This window comes from Ambystoma mexicanum, chromosome 1p (genome assembly GCF_040938575.1).
Source record: "Ambystoma mexicanum isolate Mex_15411 chromosome 1p, UKY_AmexF1_1, whole genome shotgun sequence".
Classification (NCBI taxonomy): Eukaryota; Metazoa; Chordata; class Amphibia; order Caudata; family Ambystomatidae; genus Ambystoma; species Ambystoma mexicanum.
The window spans coordinates 182765197-182781188 of NC_090921.1; the positions used below are offsets into that span (position 1 = coordinate 182765197).

Here is a 15992-nt window from a genome sequence, read left to right on the forward strand (position 1 = left end):
TCCCAGTCGGCTGAGCCTGTCTGCCTCCAGGTTGGATTCCCCCAGAAGGTGGACCGCCATGAGGAAGATGTTCTCCAGAGCCCATTCCCACATGCTGACTGACAGCCTGCACAGTGGGGCGGATCTGGTACCTCCCTGCTTGTTGACATAGAACATGCTGGTCGAGTTGTCTGTCTGAATGAGGATGACCTTGCTGTCGATGAGCGGTAGAAAGGCCCCGAGAGCCAGCCAGATGGTCTTCAATTCCAGCCAATTGATGTGGTACTCCTGCCGGGTCCAGGTGCCATGGATGTAGTGGTCATCCAGAGTGGCCCTCCAACCCTCGAGAGAGGACTCTGTGGTGATGGTGACCTGTGGTTAGGTTGCCGGAAAGGCCTGCCCGTCCTCAGGTTGCAATCGCCTGACCACCATGTGAGCTCTGGGTGAAGTGATAACGAAGGTTGATCATCTCTGACTGATGGCCCCGTTCCTGGTTCCAGGAAGCTGCAAAGTACAGCCGTATCCTCCTCATCCCGAGTCTCGTGTGGGGGGCGGCCAAGAGGACTGCTGCCATGAGCCCCAGTAGGTGTTGGTACCACCAGGCCGAGGTCACTACTCTTCTGAAGAAGTGTGCCGTGGCTCTCTTGAGTGCTGTGATTTTGTCCTCCGATGGAAAAACTTTCTCGGAGCACGTGTCCCAAACGAGGCCCAAGTAGGTCAGTGTCTGTGTGGGATGCAGCTGTGACTTCTTGAGGTTGAGTGAATAACCCAGCTCGTGCAGTGTGTTCATAAGAGTGTGGAAGGTATGGTGCAATGCTTCCGGAGATGTAGCCCTGACGAGCCAGTCGTCCAGGTACGGGTAAATGTGCTGGCCTTGCGCCCTGAGGAGGGCCGCCACTGTGTTCATCAGCCTGGTAAAGGCCCTGGAGGCCGAGTTGAGGTTGAAAGGGAGCACCTTGTATTGGAAATGGTAGCCCATGATCTTGAATCATAGAAAGGAACGATGAGGCTGCCAGATCGGGACGTATAGGTACGCGTCCTTCAGGTCCAGGGAGCACATTCATAGGTAGAGAGAGGTTGAGGGTGGAGAGGTCCAGCACAATTCTCAGGTTCGCCTGGTTCTTTTTCTTAATGACAAGAATCCTGGAGTAAAAGCCCAAGCCTCGCTGGGAGGCTGGGACTTCCTCTACTGCCTGGCTCTCGACGAGCGAACGGATCTCCGCCAAATGAGTTACTGTACCAACCTGTGGGAGCGGAGGGGAGGAGGGACGAGATGCTGGGATAGGGAGGCGGTACCCCGTGGAGACCACAGAGAGGATACATGGGGCCGTGAAATTCTGGCACCCGAAATGTGCATGGAGAGCAAGCCTGCTCCCCACTGGAGACACATGGACCCGGACGGGCGTGTCATGCCTTCTTTCCCTCTGAGACTGCGGAGGAGGGGGACTGGAAAAAGGCCTCCCCCTTTTTGTTGTTTGCGCCGATGCTGGAACAGCGAACAGTCAGGATGCCTGCACCTCCGTTCTTAGAAGCCGCGGAAACCTCTGTATGTACGCCCCTTCTCAGAGCGTTGCTGTCACTGGGTGTACGGTTTGGGCGTGGTCTTTATAAGAATGGATAAAGACTTGGCCGTTTGAGAGCTGTTTTTCTTTTTATCCAGCTCCTCATCCATTGTGGAGTAGAACAGGTCACCCCCTTCAAACTGAAGACCTAGTATACGTTCCTGGACGTCTGGGTTGAATTTTGTAGCACAGAGCCAGGCCCAGAGCCAGGCTGTTCTTCTCATTTCCGTGGCAATACAGATGGCATGGCCAGAGGTGTCAATGTGAGCCATGGAGGACTCCATGATGTCCTGTGCCACGATCTTGGCCTCTGCCAATCCTGCCTTGAATCGCGATCGGCTCTGCGCTTTAAGCTCTGGGAGGAAATGCGCAAATTCCTGCCAGAGCCTCTGGTTAATGGCTGCCAGCATGGCATTTGCGTTGGCTTGAGGCAGGTGCAAGGGCGCGTTGGAATGCAGCTTCTTCCCATTCGCCTCCAAGATCTTCTTGCCTAGCAGCGCCGCAGAGGAGGCAGCTGAGGATGACTGATGCTTGGAGTACAGTAATGCCGCAGTGATTATCGAGGAGTGTGGCTGAGGATGGGCAGATAGCAAGATTGTATCCCCCTCCATCTGCCTGTACTTGGCGTCCAGGCATTTATTCACCAGCTGGGCTGAGTGGGGCTTGAGCCACCCCTTCTTGGCCAAGGCAACTACATCCTTCTGCATCAGAATCCCCGTTCTGGCAACGGAATGTAGCATGAGGACTTCTGTGAGGACCCCCTCTCCTGGTTGCTCGACCTCAGGCTGCGGAAGGCCCAAGTACTCTGCCAGCCCTGCCAGACATTCGTGGAAGGCTTTGGCTGAAGACGCCGTGTCAGGGTGGTCCTCCTCATCTGTGTCCACTTGCAGGTCCGGAGGGTCCGGCACCGGTTAGGAAGTGCTAGGAGCTGGGGGCTGCGGTACAGGGACTGGAGCTGGAGGCGAAGGCTAGGGCGGAACTGCCTGCGCAATCGGCTGGGGGGCCAGAGAAGCCTGTACTGGGGCCTGAGGTTCCGGCGGGACAGGTGGAGGGAGCAAGCCCATGATGGCGTCCCTGAGGATGACCCCCATCTGTGGGGATTTTATGAGCCCGAGGAACTTTTCAAAAGAACCTGTCCTCACAGGGGATTGGTGGTAGGCGATACTGACGGGGTAGCGGGCGGCTGCTGTAGCCGTTGCTTGCCCTGCCCATATTGACGCAGCAGGAACCTGCCTTGTGCAAAGGAAGGATAAGCTGTAGGCCTGGGTGAAGAGGAGACCCTCCTTAAGCAAATAGGCTCCTGAGAACCACCTGTCCGAAGGCCGCATCAGATATAGAGCTGGCATACAAACAGTAATGCGTACAGAAAGCCGAGGGAGAGGCCCAAGTGACCAACCCTGCTTATGACTTGCCAAGGGACATGGCACTGGAATGCGATGGCCGTTGCCTTGGCCCTGACTGCGTGGGCATGCATGTTGGCCGGCAGTGGCTTGTGCTGGCCCTCGTACTCTTGCTTGATGGCAGAGACCATCCAGCGGGATATGGAAGCCTTAGAGGCCTGATAGCTTGGTCTTGAGCCTCCAAAAGTGACAAACAGGGTGTCCGACTTGCAGAATCCCTTGGTCGTGTCCAAGTAGAATTTTAGGGCACGCTTGACATCCCAGCAGTGCAGCACTCTCTGTGCTTCGTCCTTGGGATCGGGAAATGCCAGGTGCATCCGCATGACTACCTTGTCCTTGTGAAAGGCGGTATATGGTTCAGAGGCGACCAGCGCCTGGATCTCGCTGATTCTGCAAGCCGAGGTAAGACCAACTAGAAAGGCCATCTTGATGGTGACCAGCCAGATGTTCACAGATGCCATTGGCTTGAACGGTTTGTGCGCCCGGACATCCGAGACTATATTAAGGTCCTACACAGGGTGCAGTCTCATGACGTGCGGGTAGAGCCTAGCTTGTGTGGCAAGTGCCCACCTGCACGCCTGAATGAGCGAGGTGTGCCAAAAAAGAGAGCCTCTCGTCCAAAGTGCACGCCAAGGGGTCGATACCCTTGGAGCTTGCCCAGTGGCAGAATCTGGTCCATTTGCTCTTGTACTGGGCCCTGGTGGCTATACTCCTGTCGCCCTGTATGTTCCCATATTGGCTTGCTGAAGCATTACCTGCTCAGGTACCACACTGTGAGGTCAAGTTTCCCTGGGGCAGGGTGGATGACTCTGCCCCACCCTGCTGCGCCAGAAGTTATGCTGGGCACATTGGAAGGTGAATTGGAGGCTGAGAAGCTCCAAAAACCGAGACTCCTTGATCTTGCAAATTATCCTGTGGATCGGGGAGTGGGCAGAAAGGCATAGGCTTTCATGCCGGTCCACTGGAGGTGAAATGCATCGCCCAGAGAGCCGTGGTCCTGACCTTTCCAGGATGTGAACTGGGGACACTTCTTGTTGTGCCAGGTGGCAAAGAGATCCACGTGGGGGTGACCCCATCTGAGGAAGATCTCCTGAAGAATGAGCCACTCATAATTGTCCGCTCCCAGCCTGCTGACCCTGTCCGCTTCCAGGTTGGATTCCCCCGGGAGGTGGACTGCCGTGAGTTAAATGTTGTTTTCTAGGGCCCATTTCCACATGCTGATCACCAGCCTGCACAGAGGAGGGGATCTGGTGCCTCCCTGCTTGTTGATGTAGTACATGCTGGTCGAGTTGTTTGTCTGAATGAGGACAACCATGCCCCTGAGAAACGGTAGGAATGCTCTGAGTGCTAGCCAAATGGCGTTCAGCTCCAACCAATTGATGTGGTATTCCTGCTCCTGTCGAGTCCAGGTGTCGTGGACTGAGAGGCCGTCCAGGGTGGCTCCCCAGCCCTCGAGTGAGGAGTCTGTGGTGATGGTGGCCTGCTGGGAGGGCGGCCAAAAGTGCTTGCCCATCCATAGGTTGCTGTCCCTAGACCACCATTTTAGGTCCTGGTGGAGAGATGGAGGGACGTTTATGATCTCAGATTGAGAGCCCCTCTCCTGGTTCCATGAAGCAGCAAAGTGCAGCTGAATCCTCCTCATCCTTAGTGTCATGTGCAGAACGGCTAATAGGACCGCTGCAAGTAGACCCAGAAAATGTTGGTACCACCATGCCGAGGTCACCTCTCTGCTGAGGAAGTGGGCGGTGGCCCTTTTGATGGCCGAGATTTTGTCCTCCGAAGGGAAGACCTTTTCTGAGCACGTGCCCAAGATGAGGCTCAGAAATGTCAGCTTCTACGTGGGCTGCAGCTGTGACTTCTTGAGATTGAGCGAGAAGCCCAGATCGTGTAGTGTGTTCATGAGGGCATGGGAAGAGTGGTTAACAGCTTCCGGAGATGTAGCCCTGACGAGCCAGTCGTCAAGGTATGAGTAGATGTGGAGACCATGCGCTCTGAGGAGGGCTGCCACAGCATTCATGACTCGGGTAAAGACCCTGGGGGCCGAGTTGAGGCCAAAAGGCAGAACCTTGTATTGAAAAAGGTAGCCCATAATCCTGAACCGTAGGAAAGAATGATGGGGCTGCCAAATTGGGACGTGTATGCATCCTTCAGATCCAGGGAGCACACCCAGTCTCCATTGTCCAATGTCTCCGCAATAAATGCTGGCCTAACCATCTTGAATTTTTGCAGGGGTAGGGAGAGGTTGAGGGTGGAAATGTCCAGAACAACTCTCAGACCCGTCTGGCTCTTCTTCTGAATTGCGAAAATCCTGGAGTAAAAGCCAAAGCCTCGCTGGGAGGCTGGAACTTCTTCCACTGCCTGGCTCTCTACGAGCGACCGGATCTCTGCCAAAAGAGTTGCTGTCCCAACCTGGCGGAGTGGCGGGGAGGAGGCAGGAGGGAGGAGAGACTGGGATAGAGAGGCGGTACCCCGTGGATACTGCTGAGAGGATCCAGGGGTCCGCGAAATTCTGGTGCCAGAAATGTGCATGGAGAGCAAGCCTGCCCCCCACCGGAGACACGTGGACCCGAAGGGGCGTGTCATGCTTTCATTCCCTCAGAGGCTGTCGCTGAGGAGGGGGACTGGAAAAAGCCCTTAGTTCCCTCCCCCCCTTTTGTTGTTTGCGCCAGCTCTGAGACGGTAAGCGGTCCGGCACATGGATCTGCGTTCCTGGAAGCCGCGGAACCCTCCATATGTGCGACCCCTTTCCGAGCACTGCTGAGATTGGGTGTATTATTTGGGCATGGTCTTTGTAAGAATGGATAAATACTTTGCCGTTTGCGAGCTGTTTTTCTTTTTGTCAAGCTCCTCGTCCATGGAGGAATGGAAGAGGCCCCACCCTTCGAAAAGTAGATATAAAATGCGCTCCTAGACATCTGGGTTGAACTTGTTGCCCGGAGCCAGGCCGTCCTTCTCATGTCCGTGGCAATACAGATGGCACGGCCTGAGGTATCGATATGAGCCACTGTGGATTCCATAAGGTCATGCGCCACCAGCTTGGCTTCAGCTAGCCCCGTCTTAAAACGTGATTGGCTCTGGGAGGGGAGTTCCGGGAGGAAGTCCGTAATTTCCCACCATAATCTCTGGTTGGAGGCCGCCAGCATGGCGTCGGCGTTGGCTTGACATAGATGTAAAGGGGCGTTGGAATAGAGTTTCTTGCCATAGGCCTCCAATATCTTCTCCTCCTTGCCTAGGAGCACCGCAGAGGAAGAGGCCGAGGAACACTGGGGCTTGGAGTATAGTGATAACGCAGCAATCACCAAAGAGTGTGGCTGAGGATGGGCCGACAGCAAGAGTGTATCCCCTCCACCTGCCTGTGCTTGGCGTCCAGGCGTCGATTGACCGGCAGGGCCGAGTGGGGTTTGAGCCAGCCCTTCTTGGCCAGGGAGACTACAACGGTCTGCATAGGAATCCCCGATTTGGCAGAGGGGTGTTGAGTGAGCACTTCAGCCAGAACCCCCTCTGCCGGCTGCTCCACCTCGGGTTGGGGGAGGCCCAGGTACTCTGCCAGTCCAGCAAGACGTTTGTGGAAGGCCATGGCTGAGGATGGCGTGTCTGGGTCCTCCTCCTCATCCGTATCCTGTGGATCTGGAGGAGTAGTTGACATCGGAGGCTGGGGTACAGTGCCCGTGGCCGGAGGCTGAGGAGGCGGCGGAGGCTGGTACGGAACCCCCTGTGGAACCCCCTGTGGAGTCGGCTGGGGAGCCAGAATCGGTGGCTGCGCCGGGGCCATAGGCGTCGGCAGAGGCATCTGTGGTGCCACTAGCATTGCTGGAAGGACTTCACTGATGCCGTCTTTGATGATAACCCCCATCTGAGGTGACTTCATGAGGCAGAGGAATTTCTCGAAGAGCGCCTCCTCACTGGCCAAAGAGGTGGCAGGGGGTACCGACAGGGTTGCAGGGAGCTGGAGTCACTGCGTACCTTGTCCATATGGACGCAAAGGGTAGCTGCCCTGCACAAATGAGGGGTAGACTGTAGGCCACGTACCTGGTTGAGGCCAGTCCCACATTGACACTCGTTCTTCGCCGAATTCTTGGGATGGCGTTGGGCGGGTGCCTCTCTCTGGTGCGGTGGCCATTTTGTTGAGCTGCCTGCCATGTGCCTGCGACGTGTTGCTCAGCCCGCTGAGCCCGTCCTCCTCCAAGACTCTTGCGTGTGGATCCCGAGGCCTACCCTGCTTCTCGGGCTTAGGCCCGGTAGGTGAGACACCCTCGACCCGGGGGTCGGTAGAGCTGCGTTTAGGCATCCCCTCAGATGTATTGCCGGTATTAGGGCGTAGCCCCTCGGCCATGGTGCCAGTAAAAGGGCAGAGCCCCTCGCGTATAGACCCGGTAAAAGAACTTTCCGGTCCTCAACACTGCGCCCAGGAGGATCCGAGGATCCCTCGACCCGAAGGTCGGCAGCTGAAGCAGCCTCATGCACGTGCTGGTCAAAGGACCTGGCCGGTCCCTCCCGCGCTGGAAAGTCCCTGGGAAGGAGTCTCCTTTGCGGGGTGCAATGCAAGATATCAGACCTACCTTGGACTTGGATCAATGCTTCACGAAGTTCTTCAGATCCTCTGGAGGCAACCTCTGGAAGAGCTCACGCGACCTGGCTAGTCTGTTCTTCAGCGCCACGCTGAACATGATTGCCAACCGTGGTCTGGGCCAAGGCAGCAGAGGAGAGGGCATGGGGGTCTGAAGTTGGGAAGAGCCCATTGCAGGATGGACACCTGCTGAACCCTGCAGAAATCGACATGCGCCGGGGAGGAGTCTGACGCCCGACGACTGAGTAGATGAATGACAAAAAAGGCAAAAAAAGACGAGAAGAGTATCCGCGCGTGGAATGACATGGCCAAAGCCAAACCCAGGAGCGCTGGTGAATTCGGCCCGTTACCATAGATGTGGAAAGGGGGACTGAGGTGTGGCGCCAGAGGGTAGATTCAGGGCTGTGCACCCAACACGCGCCTCTAGGTTTAGAGGGGAGGAGGGTTTTTTCTGGAGAGAAAGGTTCCGTCTCCCGTCCCATACAGTATGGAGGAAAGGAGACAGGACGTAAGGGCATAACTGCGCTAGGGCCTCTCCCTTTCCGCCTACAGCGGCCTTCCTCATCCTCCGCCCTTCTTTCCAGCACTCTGGTCGCCCCCACCAGGCCGGCTACTTGGTTCTTAAAGAGCTGGATGTTGTCCTCCACTGTGCTGATCCTTTGCTCCACGACACACTCACATACTTTGCGGAGGTCGTCCTTTATCAGGGAGACATCAAACCCCCACATCCTTGAAACGCTCTTGTAGGGCGGATCTGGAGACCTGTATTGCCTCCATCAGCGAGTCCAGTGCCTTTTGTGGTAGAGGCTTATAAGATTTCTCTTCTGTTGTATATAATGGCTCCGATAAAGTCTTCGGAGTAGGCCTCGAGGCCAATGGCGTTGGAGCCTTCGACTTAGTGTTGATGGCTCTGATATGGGTGTCGAACGTTCCAACGTTGAGCGTGTCTATGGAACCGATTATGTTTCCGAAGATGTCTTCAACAAAACTCTCAAAGGCCGGTACTCTGGACTTGTCAAGGTCCTCAACACCTTTTCACTCTTTCGAGTCTTCGCAGGCTCTCGATGTTCATCAGGCTTGCGTCCCACACTCGAGGATGCACAGAATTTAGCCTTAGACTTCCCCCTGTCGTCTTTATGCAGAGCGACCGGGACATGGTCTTTCTTTCATTCTTTCAACGAAGTGTGGGCTTCTCTCTCAAAGATTTTTATCATCTCCCTCCGAAACTCTTCCCATTTTGCAGGGGAGTTTGATTTACTTGGACTTGTTATTCACTCAGATAAGGAGTCACTCGAGGAAGAAGGAGACCTATGATGTCTATTCTTCGACTGCCTAGAAGAAGACAAAGAATGATGCAAACGACTCCACAAGGAGAATCTCTTGACTCATCCAAAGTACGTTTTTTTGGGACAGAAGGGGATTTTGGAATTCTACCCACCACCAATTTACCTTTGCGCTCTCTCAGAGCCTTGTCAGTCATCGCCTGACAGGATTTGCACTACTTTGTGCGATGCTCCGTGCCGAGGCACCACATGCAAATGCGGTGGGGGTCGGTGATGGACATCTTCGACCAGCAATCCTGACATTTCTTAAAACCCGTCTAGGGCATCGATGGAGTCGACATAAGACTATTTAACGAACCGAAGCACGCCGTCATTTCTCTCGAATCGATAGCTGCATCGGAAAAACAGAATTGAAGCCAACGGACACTGTACGTGCTACATATAATATATTTTATTGATATCGCGTCATTGAAGTGTTTCAGGGCACAACAAGGCAAGGGAGAGGTACAAGGGAGGACAAAACAATGGTCTTATTAGGCCAAGTGACATTGAGAACGCGCAGGTGCAGGGGAGAGGGAAGAGGGAAACGTGCAAGGGGCAGGGGAGGATTGGAAAGTGCTAAACATGTGATCAAAACAAAAACACAAACAGGTAGTGCGGTCAGCAGGTGGCAAGTGCAAGAATTAAGCGCCGATAACGGGTGTCTTATAAGTGTAGAAGGGGACTGTAGGGTGCAGATACAGACCCACGTGCAGGGGTTGCCAGGAGGCAGTGCTGGGATGTAGCTGAGTGGGCAGGGATCTGGGCCCGAATTCAGAGGGTTATATACTACGGATGACAACGACCATTGGACAGGGGCCTTCAAGGGACATTGAGATGCTACAAAGATGAGGAATATGTGGGAGGACACAATACATTCCAATTGTTATTTTACCTAAACTCTTACACCTCTCCCAGGCAGGCACCGTATCACATGTTGCACCCGAGCAACGACTGTACACAGAAACCCCATAAATACAAAACTAACCAGAGACTGCGGAGTCCCCATCAACCCAAAAACATAAATATGCTAACAATCACAAACCGGGTATGGTGCAGGACAGCACACATCCTAGAAATCCCACTCTTAAAAACCACTTAGCCTTGTTTTCTGGTGGAGCCTGGCTGTGGCCCCAATGAATGCCTCGAACATTGAAAAGGTGTGCAAGAGGTTGAGTACCAAAACATGGAAGGACATGCTAACCGAGGGAAGATTCTTCAGCCTTGTAGAGTTTATGACTCTGGAGGGGAACACACAAAAGAACACATTATCCTCCCACTTTCAAGAAAACATGGCCAGACTTCCCGCTGCCAGCACCCAAGTAAGACATAGTAGATGAAATAGCTGAAGGCTCCCTCACAGGCGGGGTCATCTCTAAAATATATGCCTACATACAACCAAAAAGACAGATAAATCCACACCCTACCCTTAGACAGTGGAATAGGGAGATGGCAACACCATTCTAAGAGGACCAATGGGCTACGATATGCAGGCTAATGAGGAACATCTTATTCAGCGCTAGGCTAGCAATGACATACTATATATTCACACACAGGCTACACTATACCCCTGGCAGGATAAAGAAATTTGACCGGAATAAGTCAGACGAATGCCCAAAGTGTGTATTTACCCCTGCTGATTTTCTACACATGATCTGGCGCTGCATCAGCAGAGTTCTGGGAGAGTTGAGTAGAGACATTGGGAGAGATGCTACATGACACCAACCATGCCTTGATGCCTTATAGGATTTACCAGAATGTGCAAGATGTTTACCCACCATTTTGTCAGGCTGGCCATGCTCCTACCAAGGAGATGCATTGCATTAAGATGGATATAACACAACCCCCATTGTTTGGAGGACTGGCCCAAAGACATGGGGAAGTTCCAAGAGAATGAAAAGGGACTACTGTGATCTTCAACCGGCTAAAACAAGGCTGAGAGACGTTTGAGAAGAATTCAGTGAATATACCCTGAGATCGCAAATCAAGGCCTTCTCTAACCAACAGTAACAACCCCCCGGACCTCCATCCCCAGAGCCCCGAAAGGTCCTCAAGACGTGCAAATCTAGCCGACATTAAGCCCTAGACCAAAAAGGCAGTTGAATGGCCAGAGGAAAGGTTAATGACTTCCACACTGTGAAAGTCTAACAAGATGAATATAGTTGAAGTGCTGCAATTGGGGGATTGTTATAGTAGATGTTACTGTTTGTTATGTTACCAAATAAGGACCAATGTATTCCTTGATGATGACTCGTTGATTAAATCAATAAAAACACATTTAAATTAAAAAAAACATTCCTAACCGAACAAAGAAATCTTGCCTCCTATTGTGGGGTAGAAGTCCAATTCTTCACATCAGGGGCTGCAAAGGGCAACCCGAGGCTAATAATCTACCTCTAGAAGTAACTCTGACCCGACCTCTATTTGGGTGGTGCTGCACTTGCTTGCCAGAGGGAGCATGGCCTCTGCCCCTGTGGCTATCATAAGTTAAAATGCCTGTGTGGCGGACGCAGGCTGTTCCTGCTGGAAAACTAGATTCAGAGATTTTGCAGTCACCTTAGAAGGCAGGAACATCTGGAGGGACTCATTGTCCTTTGTCCCGAACAAATTGCCATCATCAAACTGCATGTCCAGGAGTTTGGCTTGAAACCCAAGGTCCTAGCAATGCGTGTCTCCCTCAAAACGGCTCCAGTGGCCATCATCCAAACCGCACAGTTGACAGAATCTAGACCTGATTGGAGGATCTGACGTGAAGCTTCCTTGCCATCTTTTACCAAGGCCTGAAAATCACCCTTCATGTGATCTGCATGGATGTGCTCAGCTACCTGAAATTGCAGTACAAATAACAGAAGCAAATGTGGCCAAGGCACAAGAAGCATTGATAGATCCAAGGCCTATGCTGTCTGACCCAAAATCCGTTCTTCCACAGGCCACAAACCCTTTTGCTCTCCTGCTCTGTGGGAAAGAGGACAAAGACGTCTTTAGGTTTGATGTGGTCGACTTGACAACTAAACTCTCTGCGGAGGCAAGAATAGCTGATCAGAAGGGACTGCCCTGTGCTTCTTGGCCAGAAACCGAGCTTGTTTTTTTGTTTTTTTTCCTCCCCCTCCCTCCCTCCACCCACTTTCGATGTATTTGACATGGCGCAAAACGAGAAGAAGAGATCTTGAAATGTAGTGGTATTCCTGAAGCAAGCAGAGTGCGCAGAAAAAAGGAACAGAGGTCAGTTTATGCTGGTCTCAATGTCATGTCCAGAATGGGGTGCGTAGAGGCGCCGGGCAGAGCCAGCACACGGCACCTCATGGCATTGGGCAGACCCTGGCAGCAAAATGTTTCCGAAGAGCAGTTCTCTGGGGGGATAGGTATCAAAGATGAGGAATTAGTTAGAGGAAGGAATCCATTGGAAATTAGGGATTGGTGGATGCTCAGGGGGATGGATCCATGGCTCACATATGGTGACAGTGTCCCATTATGTAATGCTACTGGGCAGCTATCATTAACCTAAACCAAAAGGTGGTGGGCATGCAGCATCCCCTTGATCCGCTGGTGATCCTATTTGGTAGATATAGACTAGCAGGACACGTTTACCAACGAACCATATGTTTGCTACGGCTAGGTTCACCATTGCACAAAATTGGAAGAAAGCAGACGCTCCTTTGTTCCATATGTGGTGGACCATAATTTGGGGCCTATGTGCCATGGAGAAAATCACTGCTACCCTCTCCGACACCCTGACCAAATATAAGCGGATATGGGATCTCTTTATCTCTTATTAGCTCTGACGATTACTGCCCTGCTTCCCCAACAATTGAAATCGTTCTCATTAACATAGGGGTGGTCGGTGGAGCTTGCATGTGGACTTAACTTGTAAATGGGATAGAGGACTCTCAAGCCCCGAAATTGAGAATTTTAATTCAATGCCGTTTTGCTACGTTTGCTAATTTGATCTTGATTTTCTCATGCACTCATAAGCGTATGTAAATGATACTTCTCTCTTGATACATTTCTTACTTGCTAATTGAAAACCAAATAAAAATATATTTTAAAAACTGAAATGAGGGATTGTTGTGATCAGAATTGTTTTTCTTCATTTTGGAAGAGGTTAGACTGTGGCAGAGAAAGAAGAGTGGACAGAGAGTCTTGCATCTGGGAGATTTAAAGGGAAATGTAGGAAACAAAATCGACTGCTGAGCGAGAGGAGGAAACCTAGAGGTTTTTGCGGGTGGGTTGAAGAACGGTCATGGAAAGTTAGCAATGGTGAGAGTAGAGAGAGGAAATAAGAATGATGTAGTATGAGGATTTGGTTGTGCCGAGAGCTGCGTACAGGTTTAGTAGAGAGTACTTGTAAGCAGTGAGAAGAGTGGGGCATCAGTCTTTGTGCCAGCTGCGTAAGCAATGACACATGGTTGCTCGTGTGTGCGGAAAGGGGTGTGGGAGCGGGCAGGAAAGTGGTTATTAAAGGGGGTGGACAGCATGGAGTTGAATTCAATAAAGGTGAGTTGAAAGCAAGTGGCAGAGCTTGTAGTGGGAATGTGACTTATTAGGGGGCCCATATAGTGTGGTTACCTCTTGTGACAGATGAAGGACAGGGGTGGGGGCAGATAGAGAAGCTAAAAAGGATGAGTGCGTGGTCAGAGTAGGAGGAGTCAATTGTGAGAACAGAGGAGACTAGGGTGAAATATATGAACATGAGATTGAGAGAGTTGCCGTATGTACGAATGTGAAGGTTATGCAGGTAAACAAGTGAGATTTCAGAGAGAGCAAAATCAAGTTGGAGGTGGTAGAACTTAGAAATCATGTTGTAGAGGTTAAGGCCACCCATAATGATGGCAATGACATCAGCTAAGGGAGTTTTATGTGAGAAGTTGAGATCTTAGAGAAAGAGGTTTTGGGTGGCTGGTGGCTGGGAGATGAGGAGGATAGCACAAGGGGTAGAAGCAAGGAGTTTGACAGAGATATGCACAAAGTAGGAGCGAGGGAATTTAGTAGGGGTGAGGGATAGCCACGATGTGGCATTGGTGATCAACGCCTTTTTATAGCGAGACATGGGTGGGGGGGAGTTCTAGGTAGGGAAGGTAGTTGCAGGTGTAGATGGAGGGGGATGGGTGGTGTGGGGAAGGAAAGGGATGTGCAGCCTGAACGGCTTTAGGGACAAAAAGAGTGGAAGGAGGGGAAGACACTATCAGAGGAGGAAGGGGAGTTGATGAATGGGAGAGAAGGTGTGCAGAGGCCCTGCGGGAAGAGGGAAAGAACAGTAAGGAAGAAGAGACTTATTAGTAAGAGCATTTTGAACAGGCGGACCATGGAGGGGGTATAGGGAGAGTCACTGATATACAACTGGCATAATGACTGAGGAGTGAAAGAGAAAAAGGGCTAAAAGCTATGAATCCCCTTACATACACAAAAAACATTTTCCGGAGCAAGGGGTGATAAAAAATGTCAAGTGCAGTAAAAATAAAATATTAACATTCATCCAGTAGACGTTAAATAAGCTGGAAACCATGTCATCTAGAAATTCTTAGCCCATACTGTAAAACTATGACTAACTTGCACTGCATTATGGGCTGGTTTACAGGTTTCCTTGTTTTCCTTCTTACACACAATACCAATTTTAAAATAGCATTAAGAGGTCCTTTAGAGTCAAATGAATTGCTCATTGGTTTTTGAGAAAATCTAAAAACCAATATAGGCATTTATTTCTGTGTTTTGCAAAGAGTAGTTTCTCTATTAAACACAAAGGTGAAGATATTCAAGATATTCAATGTTTATGAACATCCCATTATTAAGAATATCAGCGTGGCAAGTTAAACACTATTTTAAATGTGAGACATTATTAACTGCTGAATCTGAAGGCAAAGAACTGACACACATAACACATTAGTAATAATTATTTGAACAACACCATAGTTACTCAAGGAACTATGAACCATGGCATGAGCAAAGTATCTGTTGCATGCCCATATTTTGTCCCCTATCAAACCCTTAAGATGTACCAGCACATGACCCCTTTACCATACAAATAAAATACTGCCCTTCTGTTTAAAATGTGGAAATTTCAATGAACCTCAATACCACTCAGTGAAACAAGTTCACTGTGAGTGACCAAAAGAAAGCATGTACCATGTAACCAAGCCATTAAGTCCAGGTTATGTCTATGAAGCAGTAAATTCTTACCCAGCTGTCTCTTGGCTTCTGCCCAGGTGGGCTCATTGCCTCTCAGGATCATGACAGCCTGCATGACTGTCTCGACGAGGGTAGGTGGACGGCCATAAGATTTAATTTCTGTCAAGTCCTTTTTGTTGAGAGACTCTAAAGCCTGTGAAATAAGATAAGTACTTGGGTCAAATTAATCAACACATATTAAGGTAGGAACAATACAGCATTGGTTAAAAACAACTGAAAATGTTTTCTTGGGTTATTAGTTTTTTAACAAAATGGGAAGTTACTTAACCTTGCAGGAAATATATCTAGGGTACCTTTTCCTCCACAAATTAAACACTATGCCGGCAGCCAGAAAACGAATGTATGCTTGGTTTACAGTGCACAAATTGATACCTCACCAATACTTTCTGTGTCAAGCCAGTATCACGTGACATTATACAGATGTGCATGAAAATGTAAAGCTTACTCACCATATAAACTACCTAGTCCATAGTTCATAGTTCCCTTTACTGCATACTTATGGGATACTCATCCTACAGGGACAAGACCAAAACCATTTACTTTGAAAAGAAAACCAAGAGCACATGCCCAGGGTCCATGCCACACACTCTGAATTCACACACAAGTCTTTTTCCATCTGCCTATGATGGGGCTAACTGATAACTAGGATTAATATGGAAGGTGGACGTCAAAATGCAGAAAGGGGTCTGTGAACAGCTAGTACAGAAGCCACTACCTCACTGTAACTACACTGTAACTACTGTATTGCAAGTGCATGACCCATTTACTCTATACATTTGGGATGGTGTCTACAAGGAGGAAAGGGGTACCTGAGAATAGAGCACCACATCATCCTAATTTTCTAAAAGCATGTGGGTGCATGAAGGTATGTACCTTGTGAGACACCCGAGGGTAGTCTCCCAAGTAGACCTCCGGAATCCCTTATTCAGGTAGCCAGGGAATGGCTGGCGATCTCAGATCCCGACCCTAGTGCGGGGGA

At 50.7% G+C, this 15992-nt stretch overlaps 1 protein-coding gene across 1 annotated transcript in view; it reads right to left on the bottom strand.

The window, feature by feature from the left end:
• DNAH2 (dynein axonemal heavy chain 2) overlaps positions 1-15992 on the bottom strand; it is a 3498763-nt gene that overhangs the window by 785864 nt on the left and 2696907 nt on the right. Inside the window, exon 63 of the mRNA XM_069646273.1 lies at positions 15005-15146. Within this exon, the coding sequence (XP_069502374.1) occupies positions 15005-15146 (142 nt within the window). The remainder of the gene's footprint in view (positions 1-15004; positions 15147-15992) is intronic.